The following is a 20,727-nucleotide window of genomic DNA, read 5'->3' on the forward strand; positions in this document are numbered from 1 at the left end:
ATCTAGTAGCTATAAATTGTGGATTGTGCCTGTCTGTATCCAAGGAGATTCTAAATAGAGGAGCACCTCTGCCCCAGCAGCCTGGGCTTAAGGTCACTTGCTCCCTAATATAAGTTTCTATTGGTTGTTGCATCCTTTTGCTGTGATTGGTTGCTAAGCCTAGTATTTCTATTGGATTAAGGGTTTAGGGTTACAGTCCTGATTGGCTGTCAGGGCTAGGGTTGTGATTGGTTAGTAGGACTTGAGTTCCTATTTGACTTAAGGCTTATGGCTTTGGTTTTGATTGGCTGTTAGACTGTGATTGGTTAATAGGGCCAGGTCTCCCATTGGCTCTAGGGTTTAGGGTTCGGATTCTGATTGGTTAGGGCTAGGGTTCTATTGGTCGATAGGGCTACTTAAGTCTAGGTTCAGGGCAACTCAGCCCGGACGTCGAGGTTAAGGGCAGAGAGTACAAGGCCGGTTTGGGCCAGAGATGCTGCCCAATTATTTACTCACCAGCCGCCACCTTAAGCCCTCCACATCCACAAACATCCAAGCACAATATCAGCAAAGGCATTCTACTCATACACCACAAACAATCCTGAAACAGATTTAAGTGTCTCAACAACCGCTACTAAACACCACAAACCACACCTATACACAATTCTACCACAACCGCAACAATATGGCACCTTCATTCTCACACAAAACACAACTCTATCCTATACCACTAACACATCCTCACATCACCAACTCGACACGCAGCCACATTATACATAACTTTAATGCATCTAGACACACACTCTTTGTTCATATAAAACACCAGCTCTATCCTCTACTTCCTCCTAACAGACCCCTTTTTATCTTGCCATAACCTATACTCAGTCTTCCGTCACACCATCCACCAACACCCTCCTCCTCTTTTTACCAATTATACACAACTACACAATCTTTATACTCCGCTCCACCACACATATTACCTCTCCCAGTGATCACATCTAACACACTCATAAGTCTTGTCCATTCCCTCTTATGCACCACATACACTCTCCTCCAAAAACACATCACCACCCCCTTACTATTCAAATAACATTCACCAGAATAACTCCCATACAGATCCTTTACAGAAAACCACTACATCAATATCTTCTCTCATTACTCCACAAACACAAATCACACAAACCAGCACATCAAAATAAAACACACTTTCATAATACTTCCAGTCACACCCACTCCCACCCTCAGGACTACACAATAATACAGATCCTGAACCAACTTCACTCCTAAATTCTCAATCTTCACCAACATCCACCACAAACACCTGAACGCAGCAATATTCATTCCCCCACTTCTCATCCATTGCACAATTTAGAGCCTTAGAATATGACCCACATGCTCCACCACCAACCTAACCCATACTCCTTCACCCTAAATGGACGCAAGCAATATAAACAACATGGCACTCTAAACAATGTAACATCCCCATGTCTATGAGACAACAAGGCTACTCTACAAAAAGAACACAACTCACCATGTCACTCACAACCACCATCTCCAGCACTGACTCACACAGACCCAACAAAATGCCATCTAAGCCTGCTGGATGAGGAACACAATATATAAAAACAACATTGTTATGACCCTCATACAGTTAATATCAGCACCAATGACACATCAGCTACAAGTTCAAAATATACTACTCACTCTTCTACAAAACAAAACTACACCACCATCAAAACACAAAGTCTATACTGCCTACTCATAAATACTTGACTAATCTCCAAAAACAAGCACCCCTTCTAAAACCTACTCACTGACACACAACCTGACCTACTCTTCATAATTGAATCAGGGTTGGGAGATAACATGGCCCCAGTGTTGCATGAAGCCGTTCCTCCAGGCTATCAAACCAACACACAAAACTGTATAGGCAAAGGAGGAGGTGGACTGGCTGTTATATTCAAACAAGCAATGAATCTTAGCAAAACAGACAACATCTCCATACAGGGTTGTGAGGTCCTCATCATCAGATGCAATACTACCCCAACTTCCTCCTGTAACTTCCTCCTCCTTTACAGACCACCACCTAGCAATTCAGCAATTCAGCATTCCCAGACATATGTATAGGCACAGTTTCAAACCTGATAACACTATACTCCAACCTATGCATTCTTGGGGACCTAAACATTTGGATTGACAAACCCAGTATGCCCCATCCATTAGCTATAATCACTGGCGTAGTAACATTGAACCGCAATGAGTACACAATCCCATGCACATTGCTGGACACACCCTAGATGAAATTTTTAGCAAAAACCCCAGAACTAGTTACTGTTCAAAGCATCACACCAGTCACATGGTCAGACCACCATTTGGTAACTTTCCAACATAAAGTACAACAAATCAACACACTCGCCTATCGACCATGAACAAACTCAATTTTGAATACTTAGAACCACAACTAACAGCCAATGCTGATCTAGACACAATAAATTTTGTTAAAAAACTTTACGAGTGGCTACAGGAAGCTTTTGATTTCCTAATACCACTCAGAAGAACAAAACAGGAGAAAAGAAAACAAGCACCTTGGAGAAACACAGAATTAAAAATGATAAAATGACAAACTTAACAAAAATATACAAATCTTCAATCAAAAAAGCTAACAAAAAGGTACTAAGACAAAATTCAAAATGCTATATCTGCAAATAAAGAATTTTATAAAACTCTCAACAAACTTCCAAAACCTGAATGTATGAAAGGAACTCATCCCATTACTAAAGAATTCACAGACAAACTGGCAAATCATTACTCAACCAAGGCAGACACATTGAATTTCTATTTAAAACAAAGGAAAACCACCAGTAACAACCCGTTTCCAAACACCCCCTTCTAGAGTAAGCCAACCCATCCTCTGCACTCCTTCAGATAAACATCACAAAGTAAATTCATGGATCTGGTCAAAGCACGTAGGCCTTCCGGCTGCCCTTCTGAACCTTGTCCACACACATCTTCAAGAACATTCTTTTACCTACCTCTGCTGCCACAACAGTAAGAAGAATCATCATTGATTTTTTTAACTGCAGGAATCTTTCCTGAAAACCTTAAAAAGGCACCCCCATTATTAAAGAAAACAAACCTGGACCTGCATGTCCCCAACAACTACCGACCAATTATAAATGGACCTTTCCTGGGCAAACTGATAGAAAGAGCAGCTTTCGCCCAGATGTCACAATTCACTGAAGATAACTCCATACTTTCAGAGTAACAAACTGAAGTCCACCGATGAACAGACTGCTCTCGACTGGATCACATCCTACCTTCAAAACAGAACAAATGCCATCCATACTCTTTTTTTCTCACCCAAACCCTACTTCACAAAAGCAAGGGTCCCTCAAGAATCAATCATGCCACTCATGCTTTTCAACATCTACATGATGTCATTACCGGCAATGATCATTGAGTTTCAATTCATATGCTACCTCCATGCATATGACAAACAAATACTCCTTGAACTGGAATGCCCCAAAGACATTGGAAACTCACAAATCTTCAATTGCCTCAGAGCCGTTCATAAGTGGATGACATGGAGCCATCTCAAATTGAATGGTTCCAAAACAGAAATACTCACATGTGGTGACTGGAAAAATTATGTACCACTCTGCATCTATCCTGACAATCGGGGACCACCTCCTAAAGTTTCTAATGAAGTTACAAATCATGGAATTACCATGGACTCTAAATTAACAATGAATGGCCAAGTGGACAAATTAGCAAGATCAAGCTTCATCACCAGACAAAATCTGTGACGCATGTTCCCCCACCTCGGATTTCCACATAAGGTACAGGCTGCTATATCTCTTGTCTAAATTGGATTACGCCAATTGCCTCTACCATGGATCATTTCTGTCTACTATGAAAAAACTACAACACACTCAGAACTCGGCTGCCAACCTACTTCTACATGTAAAGCCACAAGCCCACATCTCCCCTGTCTTGAGGGCCCTTACCGTTTGCCAGAAGATTCACCTTCAAGCTGCATAGTATCACCCACAAAGCAATACATTGAACAGGACCATTTTTCTCCAGGAATAAAATCACTAAATACGTTTAAAAAAAGAAACCTCCACTCAGGATTGGCACAGTTCCTCAAAACACCACCATACAAGAAAAATACAATAGGTGGTACATAATTCTCTGTTCAAGCAGCCAAATTATGGAATTCATTACCCTCAAATATTAGATCCATGGATAACTATCTTATCTTCTGAAGACTACTCAAGAGTTGGCTTTTTCCTACATAACCACCATACTGAAACAGCAATGGACTGCATGTCCCTGCATATGTAAACATGTATAATTTCATTCTATGCATTTATCTAGATATGTGTATTTCTTTGTACAAATGGGTATCATAAGTAGTTTATCTTAAAAATATGTACATACTCTTTACACCTGTTTTAACAAATGTATATTTACTTACGGTTAAATGTAACTATGTATGTATGTGTAGATGTATGTATGAGTACATATATTTATATATATATATATATATATATATATATATATAATGTAAATGTGTATGTATATATTGTGTATATTCCACGCTTAACATGTTCATAGGTCATTGTGTAGTTTCTATATAAGTTGTTTGAGTATATGCTTAAGAGTTTATGGTTTTATTTTATCTATTTTATAGGTGAATATTATCTTAACTATTTATCGACAAGCATTTCACTATTGAAATATTGAGGAAAGATAAAATAGTGTTTTAAAAGTACACAAATAAATTAACTTCAAATACTGCAACTCTTAAAAGTCTGTGTTTTATACGATACAACTTAAATCTCAATGTATTATATGACTTCCACATAAATCCCCCTACTATGTAATCATGTATCTATATATTTATAACTTTAGTCCTACTGTACAACAGGGGAAATAAATTACTCTCTTGAAAGCTTTACTCTCTCTCACCATCACCCTATACCTCTATCAATCTATACTCCATTTCCTCTCTCTGAGGCATCCCAAACCCATTCTACTACTATGATCTCCAAAATAACCCTTTATAGACTCTTCACACCTCTACCCCTCCTGGCTCACCCCAAGCTTCAGTTTACTACTATGAACTCCCAAACAACCCTACTAACTTTTCCTTCTTTTATCTCTCCTTTAATTCATCCCAAACTCCATTTTACTATTATGATCTCCCAATCCCTTTCTACAGACTCTTCCCTCCATCTCTCCTTTACTCATCCCAAACCTCATCTTGCTACTATGATCTCCCAGTTAACACTTCTGGAATCTTCTTTCTTCTATACCTCCATTATTCTATTCGATCCAACTAACAGACTCACATCCTCTGTTCAAATTAAATCATTGCTCCCTATACTAATGCTAATACTGTACTCATAGTCCCCTTTACTAATCCTTTTGGGTTCGGGGTAGCGTGGTACTCACCGAAAAGCACTTTGACACCTTGTCAGGGGTAGTAGGCGCAATATAAGTACAATTACAATTAGGCACAAAGCTTACCATAAAAAGAGAATTTCTTTATATTTGATAAAGTCAGCCATTGTTTGTTGTCACAGCAACTTATTTATATTGCAAACGACCTGGTTTTCAGTAAAATGTTGTTTTATTGAATGCTTTAGGACTGTTATTTTGGGCTCTGCTACCGAGATAAGGGACTACCCTTTTGGACTCTACAAGTTGGAGCAGCTTTTACTGACCGGAAAACTTCATGGTAATGAGTGACCACATTTTTACAGTAAACCCTTGCTTAACAGAGTGGGATTGAAAGGACGAATGTGACTGTGATTTATGGGCATTAAAAAGGAATAACATGGTGTTATTGATCGAAGACTAAACTGGGATAGAATAAAAACTGCCAGGAGTAGCTTTCCAGGTTTCAGATGATCAGAAGGTACTATTCCTCATGTTAATGCTTTAAGAAGCTGCATGGACCTAAATGAAACACGTGTTTTTCTACTTTCACTTGATGCATGTGTCCATAGGGTATCTCTTGTGAGAGGCTGTGTTGCAGTCAGTAAGATGCTGACCAAGATGCCCCCTTGCAGAGGATGGATACCTCCCTCCCTCAGGTTAAAGCAGCTTGTCACACTGAAGGCCTGACCTTCAGCGCAACTTTGTGGATGCTGTGCTAAGCTACATGACCCATCCACTACCTTTGTTATCTTCTACATAAGTTAACAGTCTCAGCAACGTCCTAGAACACAGCTAGTTGACTTGGCAGGCACACCTCTCCCAGAGAGTTTAATCCAGTCATCGATGATATACACTCATACTCCAGTGTTAAAATCAAATCATGTATTTATATATAGGTAAAGTTGTTGAACTACAATATAGTGGGCGGGTCTGCTGCTTTATAGGCAAGATTGAAATAAAGGTTTGGTTTATCATGCCTGTATTGTAGTGTACAAATAGTGAAATAATACCAGGTCACAATAAACATGCAAATACCTCTGCTATACTTCATAAAGACAATACGGTAAGCTCAAAACTTGCATTGTCAGAAACAGAATTCAACGAAACAGGAAGTAATCTTCACATTTGGATATTGTAGTCTTTTAAATGAAGTCTGGCCACATCATGTTCTCAAGCAAGAGGAGGAGGTTGAAGAGGAGTCTTCCGAATGGATGCAATTTTGCTCCAGTGACGTGGTCTTTCCTTAACTCTGTTCGCATTGCAGATCTCTCTCTGATCCAGCAGGAAGTGGATGCGTTGGAGGAGTTGAGTCGACAGCTTTTCCTGGAAACGGCTGATCTTCATGCAACAAAGGTAAATACTGATACACCTATTAGTGGGTAATACCATTTTTGCTTATGGAAATACATTTAGTTGTGTGTCATCCCTAGCATGGCTATAAGGTCAGATTAGGAGGATTTGTGTGTGTGTGTGTGTGTACATTACTCGAACAAATCCTGCATGACCAGTTAAGCGAAGCCTTTAACAATATATTGAAGTCAGTATTACATAGGTTAGAGTGTACAATTTAAAATTGGCTGTCTGCAGGCAATGTAGTTTGTGATGTGTTTCAGTGCTCTAGATCAGTGGTTCTTAACCTTTTGATTTCTGTAGATTCTCTATTAATAATTACTTGTTTCAGTGGACCGCCACTGAATCATTATTGGAAATCGGCTTCCCCCACTGATTAATTACTGGAAGTCAGTTACAAATACATAAAAAGTACAGAAACAAGTGTTCATCAAACAAATATAAAAATGATTAAATATTTTATTTAATTCACAAACAAATATAACAAAAATCGAAATTTTAAACAGAAGGTTGTTGCTTTTATAAATCCAATTAAGGCCACTCATCGTCAATACTATATTCTGTTTAATGTACTTTGAGCACTGCTCCCCTGAATCAATATGAGAACTTCAATTGGAGCCTCCAATTTCAAATTCCTTCACATTTACAGAATGTTTTAGAGTGTTTAGTTGTACATTTTAATTCTCTATTCATATACAATTTCCTAGTCTGTTAATAATATTTAATTTTGTAAGCAGCTGCGGAGCCCCTCTGTAGTCTTTTCGGACTTCCAGTGGTCTCCAGACCAGAGATTAAGAACCACTGCTCTACATGAGACAGTGCCATCTTAGCTTTAAATTAAACCATCATATTTCTTGATAAAGAGTCAGGAGTCCGTTAAGTATACCGGAGCTTATGTGAGAAATGATAGACCTCATTGATACCTTCTTGCGACCCACACCAGTTTTGATTCTCATAAAGTCAATGATAGCTAATCTGTCTCCCATTCAAGTTATTCTATGTGAAATCGCACGCAGCTGAGCACCACTTATCATTAGTTAAATCGTTTTTAATATTGTCACCCTGCAGAATGGGATTTATTCCAAGCTTTGTAAGTAAGATGAACATTTTTGTCAATGGACTGATCTGCTAGCCTTTCTTTTCTAAACATTTATAAACTTAAATTATTAAAGTTCATCATATTTATTGTTGTTCCATCATAAAAGAATGGATTCAGTGAAACTGGGGATCATAAGCGAAGGGTGGAGCAGGAGAAGTGTTCAGTGTAGTGTCCTGTGCTTCACCTCTCAATAAAACAGATGACTTGTTTCACCACAGTGCTCCTCCTTGCAGATTAACATACATTAGACCAGGTCTGCTTCTGTCTGTTAGGCTGCATCCTACTTAACAATGTTGGGACTGTTTAATAAAAAGATCAACATTTTCCAGGAATAAGTATTTCTTAAAACTATATAAAAAAGTGATGGCTGGAATTCCTGAATTAACCTCAGCCACTCTGGGTGCATCCCAGTCCATCCTTATTTTGTGCACTGTGTCACCTCAGTTTGGACACAGTCTTGACCCTGCTCCAGTGTAAACCATTCAGCCGGAACTACCAGGCCAGGTCATTCCTGCCTTGGAGCACAAGTAACTTAGGGCTGGTTTCACCTTAATTATAATAACAATGGATTGGGAAATGGGCAGAGTGATTACCTGTGGCTGATATTAATTCAAGCATTTTATCCTTCAATTTTTTGTTTACTTCCGTATACATATTTCCAATGCCTATGAAATAGCTTGGCTGCATAACTGCAAGTTGCTAGTAACCATTCTAAAATGAAATAAAATATATCTCTGTTTAAATATCATCTATTATCCTGCAGACTCTCCTCTATGCAAATGTGCTGAAAGAGACCCCACAAAGATTAGTTTTCTAACTTTGCTCAAGGTGGAGGTGCAAGGGGCTCCTTGGTGATGGGATAAACATTCAACATATTTGTGCTCTTAAACAGCGAATGGCAAAATGTTTGTTAAAGGCTGCCTTCTGGAATCTTGTCAACAAGTAGTGAGCGCTCAGGCAGGAGGGAGGGCTCCTGGCTCTGAAGAAACTTGTTGGTCAGGCACTAAAGTAGGACATTATGAGTTTGGCAGTCAGAAACATCTGACCGCCAAACTACAGACGAGGAGACCACCAATGTGCTGGCAGTCTCCCCACCAGCCCCATTGCAACTTTCCCACTGGGCTGGCGGGTGAGAACTTCGGTTCCCACCTGTCAGCCCTGTGTGAAAGGTGCAGCAGCATTGTTCCTGGCTCATAATTGAGCTGTTGGCAATGCTGCAGCGCACAGGGTGCATCTGCACCCTTGAAATGTGCAATGTCTGACCCCTGCGACCCCTTGCACTTGTTCTCCGCCAGCCTTTTCATGGCAATCAGACCGCCATGAAAAAGCTGGTGGAGAACAAGGTTGCGGCGCTGACTTCATTGCTGCCCTGGCTGATCAAAACCAAGACCGCCGTCATCCCGTCGAAATACGCAATACTGGCTGAGATGGTGGTCCCCTGGCGGTCGGACCACCAGGGTAGTAATGTGGTGGTCGGACCACCACAGCTGCGGCGGTTCGACCGCCACCGCGAGTCTGGCGGTCTTGAGACCACCAGACTCATAATCAGGCCCTAAGTCATGAGTGATGCCTTGTTTAGTCAGTAGTTAATATAGACCTGCCATAGCTCTCTTTGTGCAGTCATACCTCTCAAAACTGAAGAGTGAATGGGCAGCATAGGAATAAAGCATAGACATTACAATCACTGAAGACAGCACAACAAATGAAAGGACTAATGCAGTACTTTGGGACATCTTTAAAATGAGATGGACCTTTTGCATGATCTTCAGGTGGCAAAAAGCCAACTTTGTAGCCACGTTTACCTGGACTGTAAGTACATATGAACTTTCAGAGGCACTGGGAAGAGGCCTTTGTAGAACCACCACGGCACTGGAATGTATCTGTTTATAAACTTAAAAACTTGTTAAAAAAATGACCTTTCAAAAATGTTTACGCACCTCCTGGTTTAGTTTTACTGACTTGAAATATAGCAAGCAGTACATGTGATTTGATATGAATGCATGTGATAGATGGATAGATAGATTTACATACATTAAATGAAAAACACATTGCTATTGTCGATTTCCTTCTTAGGACCTCATTCCATTGCCCGCTGTCTTTCCATGGGGTAATAGAACATAGGGAAAGACTGTATGGTCTAGTTGTTCACTGGTTTGGTATTGCCTCCCCTTTTTTTCAGTTCAGCATTTTCAAAATAATTAATGACTCTTCAAGACTCTTAAAATTAGCTGACCACTATATTAGCAGTTAATGCTGTAGGTCTAGAAGACCAGCAGATTAATGAATATATGTTTTCTGATGAGAATAGGTCATAATGATGAGGTCAAAGGAGAAAATAGTTGTGTGGGTTAGGCAGTGTTTAGGCTGTGCCCCCCTCAGGGTCAACAAAGGTTAAAACGAATGGTATTTGAATTGGTGATGAATATTGATGAAGAGATGGGGACACTGGTGATAAGGAGTTGCTTGGAGGAGAGGCAACCAAATCCCCTTTGTGCTTTGGCAGACGGTTCCCTCTGGGGTCCATCCCCTCTGCATTGTGGTCTGCAGTGTCCGGATGCACTACCCCTTTGCACGGTGACCTTAATTCTTGCCCTTGTGGATAGCCTGTCTGATTGCAAAGCATTTATAAGCATGTGGAGACAGTCTACTCCCTCAGCCAGCACGGCTGTTGACATTATAGGGTCAGAGGGGAGTCCATGATAGCAGATGAGCCACATTCCAATCACTTTTTAAAGTGGGAGGTGGATAATGAGTGAGGATGGGAAATCATCCTCTCTTCTGCTTGGTTTTCAGTGTACATTCAGTGTACATTGCTCCATGGCACAAAACCCTTGTAGGCCATTTGTTTTTCCAGGACTATGAGCTCCATACTATCCATTCCTTACTATTTAAGAGTCAAAGTGGTCTAATATTGTTTCTTTTCAAGACCCATCTGCAACTCTATTTATGTCTCATGTTAAATTAAACATTTGTTGCTTAAATATCATACAAATAGAAAATGTATTAAATGCCACAGTAATATTGCACATTGCACAAACAGTGGTCATTTGGCATCTGGTCTCTGTTGTGTTGTAGGTCAAGATGAGGGTGGGGGTAAGGTGTCATTTGATGCCTCTATGACTAGCTCATAGGAGCAGAACGTGACAGTTCACTGATGTGCAATTTCATTGACAGTACCAGACCTAAAAAGGATACCTGTTACATAGCCAATAGCGTCACCAGAATTGTGTTGTCTAGATCTGGGGGAATGTCTGCGTGTTTTGTTGTGTCTCTAATCGCACCAAACACACAGGTTCTTATGGTGTAAAGGTCTCAAGATGATGGTCTCACTTGTCCCCATTGGTCCTTTTTTAGTGCCAGCAGGCTAGGAACCTGAATAGAAGAATTACTACAGTGACGAAATGACATCATCGCTTAGTGCAGAGAACAAAAGTGTCCTGTTCTAACATGGCTGACAAGCTGCTTCTTGTGAAATATTGTTTTCCGTAAGAGGATCAATGTAGAATTTGGACAGCTGCGTATGCTATGGAACACTTGTTTCACAGCAGAATGATTTGTGATGTGGATTGTCACTTTTTGCCACTGAGTCCTCTCTTCTAGTAGAACTGGTACACTCGTTTGCCTCTTGTGGCTTTATGCCACAATGGGCAAACTAAAAATGGTTGACTACAACCAGGGAATACAATTTGTGTGTTGATTTGATCAGGCAATGATGCTGCTTTACTGAGATTTAATTTTTTATAATTTTTTTTATTCTGTGCAGTAACCTGCATTTGTTGTCCCTGGTGATTATTCTTTCAGGAGAGGATAGAATACTCCAAAACATTTCAGGGAAAATACTTCAATTTCCTGGGCTACTTCTTTTCCATTTACTGCGTTTGGAAAATCTTTATGGTAAGTTACTGACATTCACATTTTTATTTTCTGTGTTTATTATTACATTTTATTTTTTTTAATTTCATGCTGATGTTCAGGTTACAAAATATGCACTTAAGAAAATTGATACAAATACAGAAAAGAGCAAATCATAGAGTAATACAGTAGAATGGTTAATCTGAAGATTGTAGAAAATAATATAGTTTCAAAATGTTCTTTTAAAGTGAATAATAATAAAACGTTGCAATGCAAGTTCTTGAACCTCCTAATTCATTGTACATTTGTAACTTTATGGATATTAAGAGTATCCTATTTCATTGAATATATCTGAAATCTGTGTATTCATGAGTGAAAAACACCTCCTAGAGTTCCACAACACAGGATATAACAGGGTTTGTTTCTGACACTCCGACACCATGATTGATGATAGATTAAAAGACAAACTTGGACTAAGAGATCACTATTGTATAAGTGGAGCAGGCAATAAGCATAACTTCAGTCAGTCAAGACTATGAAGCCTGGTAGAGGCTGATGAAGCCTCTGTAGTTTTGCAAATGCCTGATCTGTGAAATTGTGAGCCCATGGTTAGATATAATCAGCGATCCAGTGATGAAAGAGTGCTGCCTAAAGATCAGCGGACTGTGCCTATAGTACTGATCTATAAAGTGGCAGGGCAGTAGAGGGACTTCTCATCCTAACTGCCCATTTTCTTATTTTTCTTATTGAACAGTAAAACAGAGATATTGGCCAAAATAATAGTGAGTGTGGTCCTCTGATAATCACCAAACTGATCCACGGATCTGCCAAAGAGATTGACTAGACATAACCTGTAAAGACTCCACAGTAATCCTTCATATACTGAACGACTCAATGAACCAATTGTGGTGCTATCATTGAACACAGATAAAACCTTTGATTTGAGAGGGTGGCCCGCCTTGTCCTCGATACTAGAAGAGATAGGGTTTGGAACATGCATTATGTCTTGGATCACCCTTTTGAATAACACCTTAATGTTGCCTATTGGGAAATAGACTTATTCAAAATGAGTTGATATTACTGCTTTTTCGTAGTATTTTCCCAAAGGCATTCATCACCGTACTACACTCTTCAGCATACTAATTACTTTGTGCTTGATTTGCAGGCAACAATCAATATTGTGTTTGACCGCGTTGGAAAGACGGATCCAGTCACAAGGGGGATTGAGATCACTGTGAATTACCTGGGAATACAATTTGATGTGAGACCAAATCCAGTTATAATGCAATGTATAGCTCTGTTTTCTTGTTAGAAACTCTCTGCTGTTGTATTCCTTAATAAATACTTTATGGTTTTTATTTTTTTGAAAAAGTTTCCCCTTTTAGGATTTAGTTCCACATAATTTATGTACTACTTTTAATATAGGGTGATATGGCATCCTGCTTGACTTTGCCCCGCTTTAGCCCCTTGTAATCACTCTGTGGTAGAGAAAACATTAATGTTGATCTTCTTGTAAATCTCAACCAAAATTATACACACTGTGCTACAGAGGGCCTGATTATGAGCTCGGCGGACGGTTTTCACCATCTGCCGAACTTCTGACTGGGAGGCTGCCACCATTCTGGCTACCTCCCCGCCGGGCAAATTAAGAGTTTTCCACTAGGTCCGCGGATGGAAACCTGAGCTGCTGCCACCTACCGCCAGAACGCCGGTGTCTCCGATCCTAGCGGAGCTGGCGGCCCAACCGCCCCAATTGTAATGTGGCAGTCAGACTGCTGCATTGGTGGCAGTCCAACCGCCATCCGCGAGTTTGGCAGTCTAGTGACCACCAGACTTATAATAAGGGTCAGAGTATTCGATTTTTGTGCCATCGTAGAGTGTTGAAATCTGACCTACCTCATGCATATTAATGAGGTAAGTTTCAAATTTTGATTCACTGTGATTTGTTGCCATCATGCAGATGATGGCCTCCTGGAGTCTTAAATAAGAATATTTTTTTTATATCTTAGTGTGTTGCTTAAGTGGGACGGGTATGCCCAGACGTAGGTCCCATGCACACACTGTCACTGGAACCAAGCTGTACCCAGCTGATGAGCCTATAACTAGGGAGAAACTGGTCGTGGGTTGCTTGTTTTCTGGTTCAGGGAGGACCTCGATTGGCTGTTCTGGCTGCACTGTTCCAATTGGAGCAGGATCCAGACTGATTTGAATATAGCTGGGTCCAAACTGAGGTGACATGGTGTGCAAAATAACGATGGATCGGGATGTGGACTAAGTAATACCAGTGGCTGTGTTTATTTCAAGCATTCCATCCATAGCTTTTTTGTTACTTTACGGGTCCTAAATAAAGCAATCTTTTTATTGCAGCTCGTTTTCCTTAAAGGAAAATAAACTGTGTCTATTAGAAAAAAAAGGAATTAATTATTTAATTGTATGCAGTGGTCCTTTGGATCACTGCCTACTCCTTATAACTTTTTTTGGACTATTTACAAATGGAAAGGGGTACTTTAGGCACCCCATTCTGTTTGTAAACGGGTTACCAATACCTTTCAGTAGTAGGTAAAATAGTAATGTTTTGCAACTGTATTTCGGTCATAAAACATTAATACATGTCATAAGTAATCAGCATTTGGAAGAGAGACCCTAAGCATGCCCTTTTCAAAGTCAAAGTCTGTATGGTTTTCAAAAATCTATATAGTGATTCAGTAACTTGTTATCAAATCACTAAATGGGTTTAGCACAGTTGAAAAAAATGTACTGGCCACAAAAAGTGCTGTTTACCCAATCACAGGGTTTGCAACAAGTAAACGTATTCCTAAATCTGGCTCCATGATATTTCAGCACTTACTTCTGAGGATAGAACTTCTGCATGCATAATCATATTTTACATTCATATCTTTAGGATTAAGAATGGGAAGCAGGAACACCAGGGCAGTGGCCATGCAAGATACTTGGAAGGCACACAGATTTGTAACTTTGTAGATATTAGGTTGGAGCAAATATGTTTCTAGAATGAGAAAAAGAAGGGATTTGTTCACTAGGAAAAATAATTCTGTGGTGTCGAAAATAAGAAGAGATAACTTCAAGTGCAAATTTCCAGTGTTTCACTCCTGCATAATGTCTCATCTGCGTAAGTTTAGCTCCTGCAGACAAGTGCATAGAAATTTAATATTTGCATGGGTTTTCATGAGTACTTCGGGGGTTCTTGTTAATCCAAATACATTTTTCAAGAGAGGGAAAGGCAGGGAGCACTCCCATGTTCATGGGATGTTGAGGACACTATTTCTCCATAACAAGCAACTTATTTAGGGATAAAAAAATCTTGTGCGGAATCATAGTTTTGCTTGTCCGCAAAAGTAATTCTTGATTAAACACAGGCATGTAGCTGGAATGTTGGCTTGGTTCTTTCAGAGGATTCATGTGAGTTCCCCAAAAAGTCCAAGTATGCTTAAATTATTGAATTAAATCTGCGGGAAGTAGATTTCTGGCACTGGCACGTTCACTGAAGGACATCCTGAGCTAAGGATGAGCCTTCTCCACATTATAGCAGTAGAGTAACAAGAGCCCTCCCAGCCCCCGCGGTGCAGGGGCCCCCAAGCTCCAAGGGGGCCCTAGGGAAAATTGCTAGGTGGTGGGGCCGGGGAGGAGGGGGGCCCCCTCCATGTACTTTGCAGCCTCCCCCCATGTTTTGTTACGACTCAGCATTCTAGAGGGTAGCATCCAATGACGGATTCTTAAATAGAAGACAAATAGCAAGGAGAATTGGTGTTGACCTTTAATTCCATAGTATTTTCATAAACAAGTTTCAAAGTAGATCAGAGAGCCCATAATAAAAAGCCTCAATACAGACTCTCTGCATGACATATGTCTATACAGTAAGTAACCATATGAGAGAGATGCCAAGGGGATGAGAGTGCTGTGCTGATGGCTTCATTCTAACAGCTAGGGTATGTGGCATATCTTCATCTCCTGTTCCTCTTTTAGGTAAAGTTCTGGTCCCAGCACATCTCGTTTATCCTTGTGGGGATCATCATTATCACCTCCATCAGGGGCTTGCTGATTACACTCACTAAGGTAGGTGTCCCTTCTGTTGCATTAGCTGAATGCGCGTGGCGATATGGGGCTGGAAAGCCTATGATGTGTTAGTTGCCCTGGGCTTCCTTGTAGTATGTTCTGTAATATTCATGTTGGGAGTGAAGCAGGGGTGACCGAGCTGCAAATAAGTCTCAATGCAAAGCGAATACTCCTGGTGGTCACATGAAGTGCTGCAGTAACAATCCCTTTGCCGTCGATTCAGGCTCCACTGATGATCAGCAAGTAAATATTCACATAAAGGAAACTGTTTTCCTCTATTTCTTGTATTTTCAATTTTTGTTGACAGAGGCATAACAATTTTCAGTTTTATGATAACTTTTTAAAATCAAAAGACAACTGTTTTTGGTAAAATAGCAGCTTATCTTCAGAAGGGTCAGGTTAATTCACTGCCGTAAAATTAGAGGAGGAGGTATACAACTGGTGCTGACACTCAACAAGGAATATCTTGCTGGTACTTTATCACTTTCTGACTAAAGTGTATTTCTGTTAGTAATACCCCATTTGGTTACTGTAAAGAAATGGCTCCCTGTTGCAGTTACCCCCCACTTTTTGCCTGATACTGATGCTGACTTGACTGAGAAGTGTGCTGGGACCCTGCTAACCAGGCCCCAGCACCAGTGTTCTTTCACCTAAAAAGTACCATTGTTTCCACAATTGGCACACCCTGGCATCCAGATAAGTCCCTTGTAACTGGTACCTCTGGTACCAAGGGCCCTGATGCCAGGGAAGGTCTCTAAGGGCTGCAGCATGTATTATGCCACCCTAGAGACCACTCACTCAGCACAGACACACTGCTTACAAGCCTGTGTGTGCTAGTGAGAACAAAATGAGTAAGTCGACATGGCACTCCCCTCAGGGTGCCATGCCAGCCTCTCACTGCCTATGCAGTATAGGTAAGACACCCCTCTAGCAGGCCTTACAGCCCCAAGGCAGGGTGCACTATACCATAGGTGAGGGTACCAGTGCATGAGCACTGTACCCCTACAGTGTCTAAGCAAAACCTTAGACATTGTAAGTGCAGGGTAGCCATGAGAGTATATGGTCTGGGAGTCTGTTTTACACGAACTCCACAGCACCATAATGGCTACACTGAAAACTGGGAAGTTTGGTATCAAACTTCTCAGCACAATAAATGCACACTGATGCCAGTGTACATTTTATTGTAAAATACACCACAGAGGGCACCTTAGAGGTGCCCCCTGAAACTTAACCGACTGTCTGTGTAGGCTGACTAGTTCCAGCAGCCTGCCACACTAGAGACATGTTGCTGGCCCCATGGGGAGAGTGCCTTTGTCACTCTGAGGCCAGTAACAAAGCCTGCACTGGGTGGAGATGCTAACACCTCCCCCAGGCAGGAGCTGTAACACCTGGCGGTGAGCCTCAAAGGCTCACCCCTTTGTCACAGCACAGCAGGGCACTCCAGCTTAGTGGAGTTGCCCGCCCCCTCTGGCCACGGCCCCCACTTTTGGCGGCAAGGCTGGAGGGAACAAAGAAAGCAACAAGGAGGAGTCACTGGCCAGTCAGGACAGCCCCTAAGGTGTCCTGAGCTGAGGTGACTCTAACTTTTAGAAATCCTCCATCTTGCAGATGGAGGATTCCCCCAATAGGGTTAGGATTGTGACCCCCTCCCCTTGGGAGGAGGCACAAAGAGGGTGTACCCACCCTCAGGGCTAGTAGCCATTGGCTACTAACCCCCAGACCTAAACACGCCCTTAAATTTAGTATTTAAGGGCTACCCTGAACCCTAGAAAACTAGATTCCTGCAACAACAAGAAGAAGGACTGCCTAGCTGAAAACCCCTGCAGAGGAAGACCAGAAGACAACAACTGCCTTGGCTCCAGAAACTCACCGGCCTGTCTCCTGCCTTCCAAAGAACTCTGCTCCAGCGACGCCTTCCAAAGGGACCAGCGACCTCTGCATCCTCTGAGGACTGCCCTGCTACGACGACGACAAGAAACTCCCGAGGACAGCGGACCTGCTCCAAAAAGACTGCAACTTTATCCAAAGGAGCAGCTTTAAAGAACCCTGCAATCTCCCAGCAAGAAGCGTGAGACTTGCAACACTGCACCCGGCGACCCCGACTCGGCTGGTGGAGAACCAACACCTCAGGGAGGACCCCTGGACTACTCTACGACTGTGAGTACCAAAACCTGTCCCCCCTGAGCCCCCACAGCGCCGCCTGCAGAGGGAATCCCGAGGCTTCCCCTGACCGCGACTCTCTGAAACCTAAGTCCCGACGCCTGGAAAAGACCCTGCACCCGCAGCCCCCAGGACCTGAAGGACCGGACTTTCACTGCAGAAGTCACCCCCAGGAGTCCCTCTCCCTTGCCCAAGTGGAGGTTTCCCCGAGGAAGCCCCCCCTTGCCTGCCTGCAGCGCTGAAGAGATCCCTTGATCTCTCATTGACTTCCATTGCGAACCCGACGCTTGTTCTAACACTGCACCCGGCCGCCCCCGCGCCGCTGAGGGTGAAATTTCTGTGTGGGCTTGTGTCCCCCCCGGTGCCCTACAAAACCCCCCTGGTCTGCCCTCCGAAGACGCGGGTACTTACCTGCTGGCAGACTGGAACCGGGGCACCCCCTTCTCTCCATTGAAGTATATGCGTTTTGGGCACCACTTTGAACTCTGCACCTGACCGGCCCTGAGCTGCTGGTGTGGTAACTTTGGGGTTGCTCTGAACCCCCAACGGTGGGCTACCTTGGACCAAGAACTGAACCCTGTAATTGTCTTACTTACCTGGTAAAACTAACAAAAACTTACCTCCCCCAGGAACTGTGAAAATTGCACTGTGTCCACTTTTGAAATAGCTATTTGTGAATAACTTGAAAAGTATACATGCAATTGAAATGATTCAAAGTTCCTAATGTACTTACCTGCAATACCTTTCAAACAAGATATTACATGTTAAATTTGAACCTGTGGTTCTTAAAATAAACTAAGAAAAGATATTTTTCTATAACAGAACCTATTGGCTGGATTTGTCTCTGAGTGTGTGTACCTCATTTATTGTCTATGTGTATGTACAACAAATGCTTAACACTACTCCTTGGATAAGCCTACTGCTCGACCACACTACCACAAAATAGAGCATTAGTATTATCTATTTTTACCACTATTTTACCTCTAAGGGGAACCCTTGGACTCTGTGCATGCTATTCCTTACTTTGAAATAGCACATACAGAGCCAACTTCCTACATTGGTGGATCAGCGGTGGGGTACAAGACTTTGCATTTGCTGGACTACTCAGCCAATACCTGATCACACGACAAATTCCAAAATTGTCATTAGAAATTGATTTTTGCAATTTGAAAAGTTTTCTAAATTCTTAAAAGTCCTGCTAGGGCCTTGTGTTAGTCCCTGTTAGCATTTCTTTTAGAGTTTAAAAGTTTGTTAAAAGTTTGAATTAGATTCTAGAACCAGTTTAGTTTCTTAAAAAGTATTCCAACTTTTAGAAGCATAATGTCTAGCACAGATGTGAATGTGGTGGAACTCGACACCACACCTTACCTCCATCTTAAGATGAGGGAGCTAAGGTCACTCTGTAAAATAAAGAAAATAACAATGGGCCCCAGACCTTCCAAACTACAGCTCCAGGAGCTGTTGGCAGAGTTTGCAAAGGCCAACCCCTCTGAGGATGGCAACACAGAGGATGAAGATAGTGACTTGGAGGGTGATTCCCCCCCACCAGTCCTATCTAGGGAGAACAGGGCTTCTCAAGCCCTGACTCCAAAAATAATAGTCAGAGATGCTGGTTCCCTCACAGGAGAGACCAACACCTCTGAAATCACTGAGGATAACTCCAGTGAAGAGGACATCCAGTTAGCCAGGATGGCCAAAAGATTGGCTTTGGAAAGACAGATCCTAGCCATAGAAAGGGAAAGACAAGAGATGGGCCTAGGACCCATCAATGGTGGCAGCAACATAAATAGGGTCAGAGATTCTCCTGACATGTTGAAAATCCCTAAAGGGATTGTAACTAAATATGAAGATGGTGATGATATCACCAAATGGTTCACAGCTTTTGAGAGGGCTTGTGAAACCAGAAAAGTGAACAAATCTCACTGGGGTGCTCTCCTTTGGGAAATGTTCACAGGAAAGTGTAGGGATAGACTCCTCACACTCTCTAAAAAAGATGCAGAATCTTATGACCTCATGAAGGGTACCCTGATTGAGGGCTTTGGATTCTCCACTGAGGAGTATAGAATTAGATTCAGGGGGGCTCAAAAATCCTCGAGCCAGACCTGGGTTGATTATGTTGACTACTCAGTGAAAACACTGGATGGTTGGGTAACTGGAAATGAAGTGTATGACTATGTTGGGCTTTATAATTTGTTTATGAAAGAACACATTTTAAGTAACTGCTTCAATGAAAAGTTGCATCAGTATCTGGTAGACCTAGGTCCAATTTCTCCCCAAGAATTGGGAAAGAAGGCAGACCACTGGGTCAAGACTAGGGTAACCAAAACTTCCACTGGGGGTGACCAAAAGAAAGGGGTTACAAAGCCTCCCCAGGGGAAAGTGGGTGACACTAGAAACAAAGAAAAAGAGTCCCCTGTAGGCCCCCAAAAACCAGACCAGGTGGGTGGGCCCAGAGACACAACCCAAGACAAAGGTGGGTACCAGGGTAAGAGCTGGGATGCCACTAAGGCATGGTGCCATAACTGTAAACAGACAGGGCACCACACCAAGGACACTTCTTGTCCCAAAAACAAACCCCCTAGCAAAATTCAAGGGGTAACCAGTGTAGCCATTGGAGATGACTCCTCAGATGAGGAGGTCTTCATAGCCTTCAACTGGAAAAAGGGCCCAACAGGTGAGTTGGAGATTCCAGAGGGAAGTAGACACTTCCACCACCTACAGGTGAATGGAATCCCAGCCACTGCCCTGAGAGACACTTGTGCCAG

At 42.0% G+C, this 20,727-nt stretch overlaps 1 protein-coding gene across 1 annotated transcript in view; it reads left to right on the top strand.

The window, feature by feature from the left end:
* Window positions 1–20,727, top strand: part of GPR89B (G protein-coupled receptor 89B) — a 59,442-nt gene that overhangs the window by 31,304 nt on the left and 7,411 nt on the right. The window contains exons 9-12 of the mRNA XM_069202629.1: window positions 6,692–6,780; window positions 11,678–11,770; window positions 12,894–12,989; window positions 15,713–15,802. Coding sequence (XP_069058730.1) covers window positions 6,692–6,780; window positions 11,678–11,770; window positions 12,894–12,989; window positions 15,713–15,802 — 368 coding nt within the window. The remainder of the gene's footprint in view (window positions 1–6,691; window positions 6,781–11,677; window positions 11,771–12,893; window positions 12,990–15,712; window positions 15,803–20,727) is intronic.

The sequence above is a fragment of the Pleurodeles waltl genome, chromosome 8, assembly GCF_031143425.1.
Source record: "Pleurodeles waltl isolate 20211129_DDA chromosome 8, aPleWal1.hap1.20221129, whole genome shotgun sequence".
Classification (NCBI taxonomy): Eukaryota; Metazoa; Chordata; class Amphibia; order Caudata; family Salamandridae; genus Pleurodeles; species Pleurodeles waltl.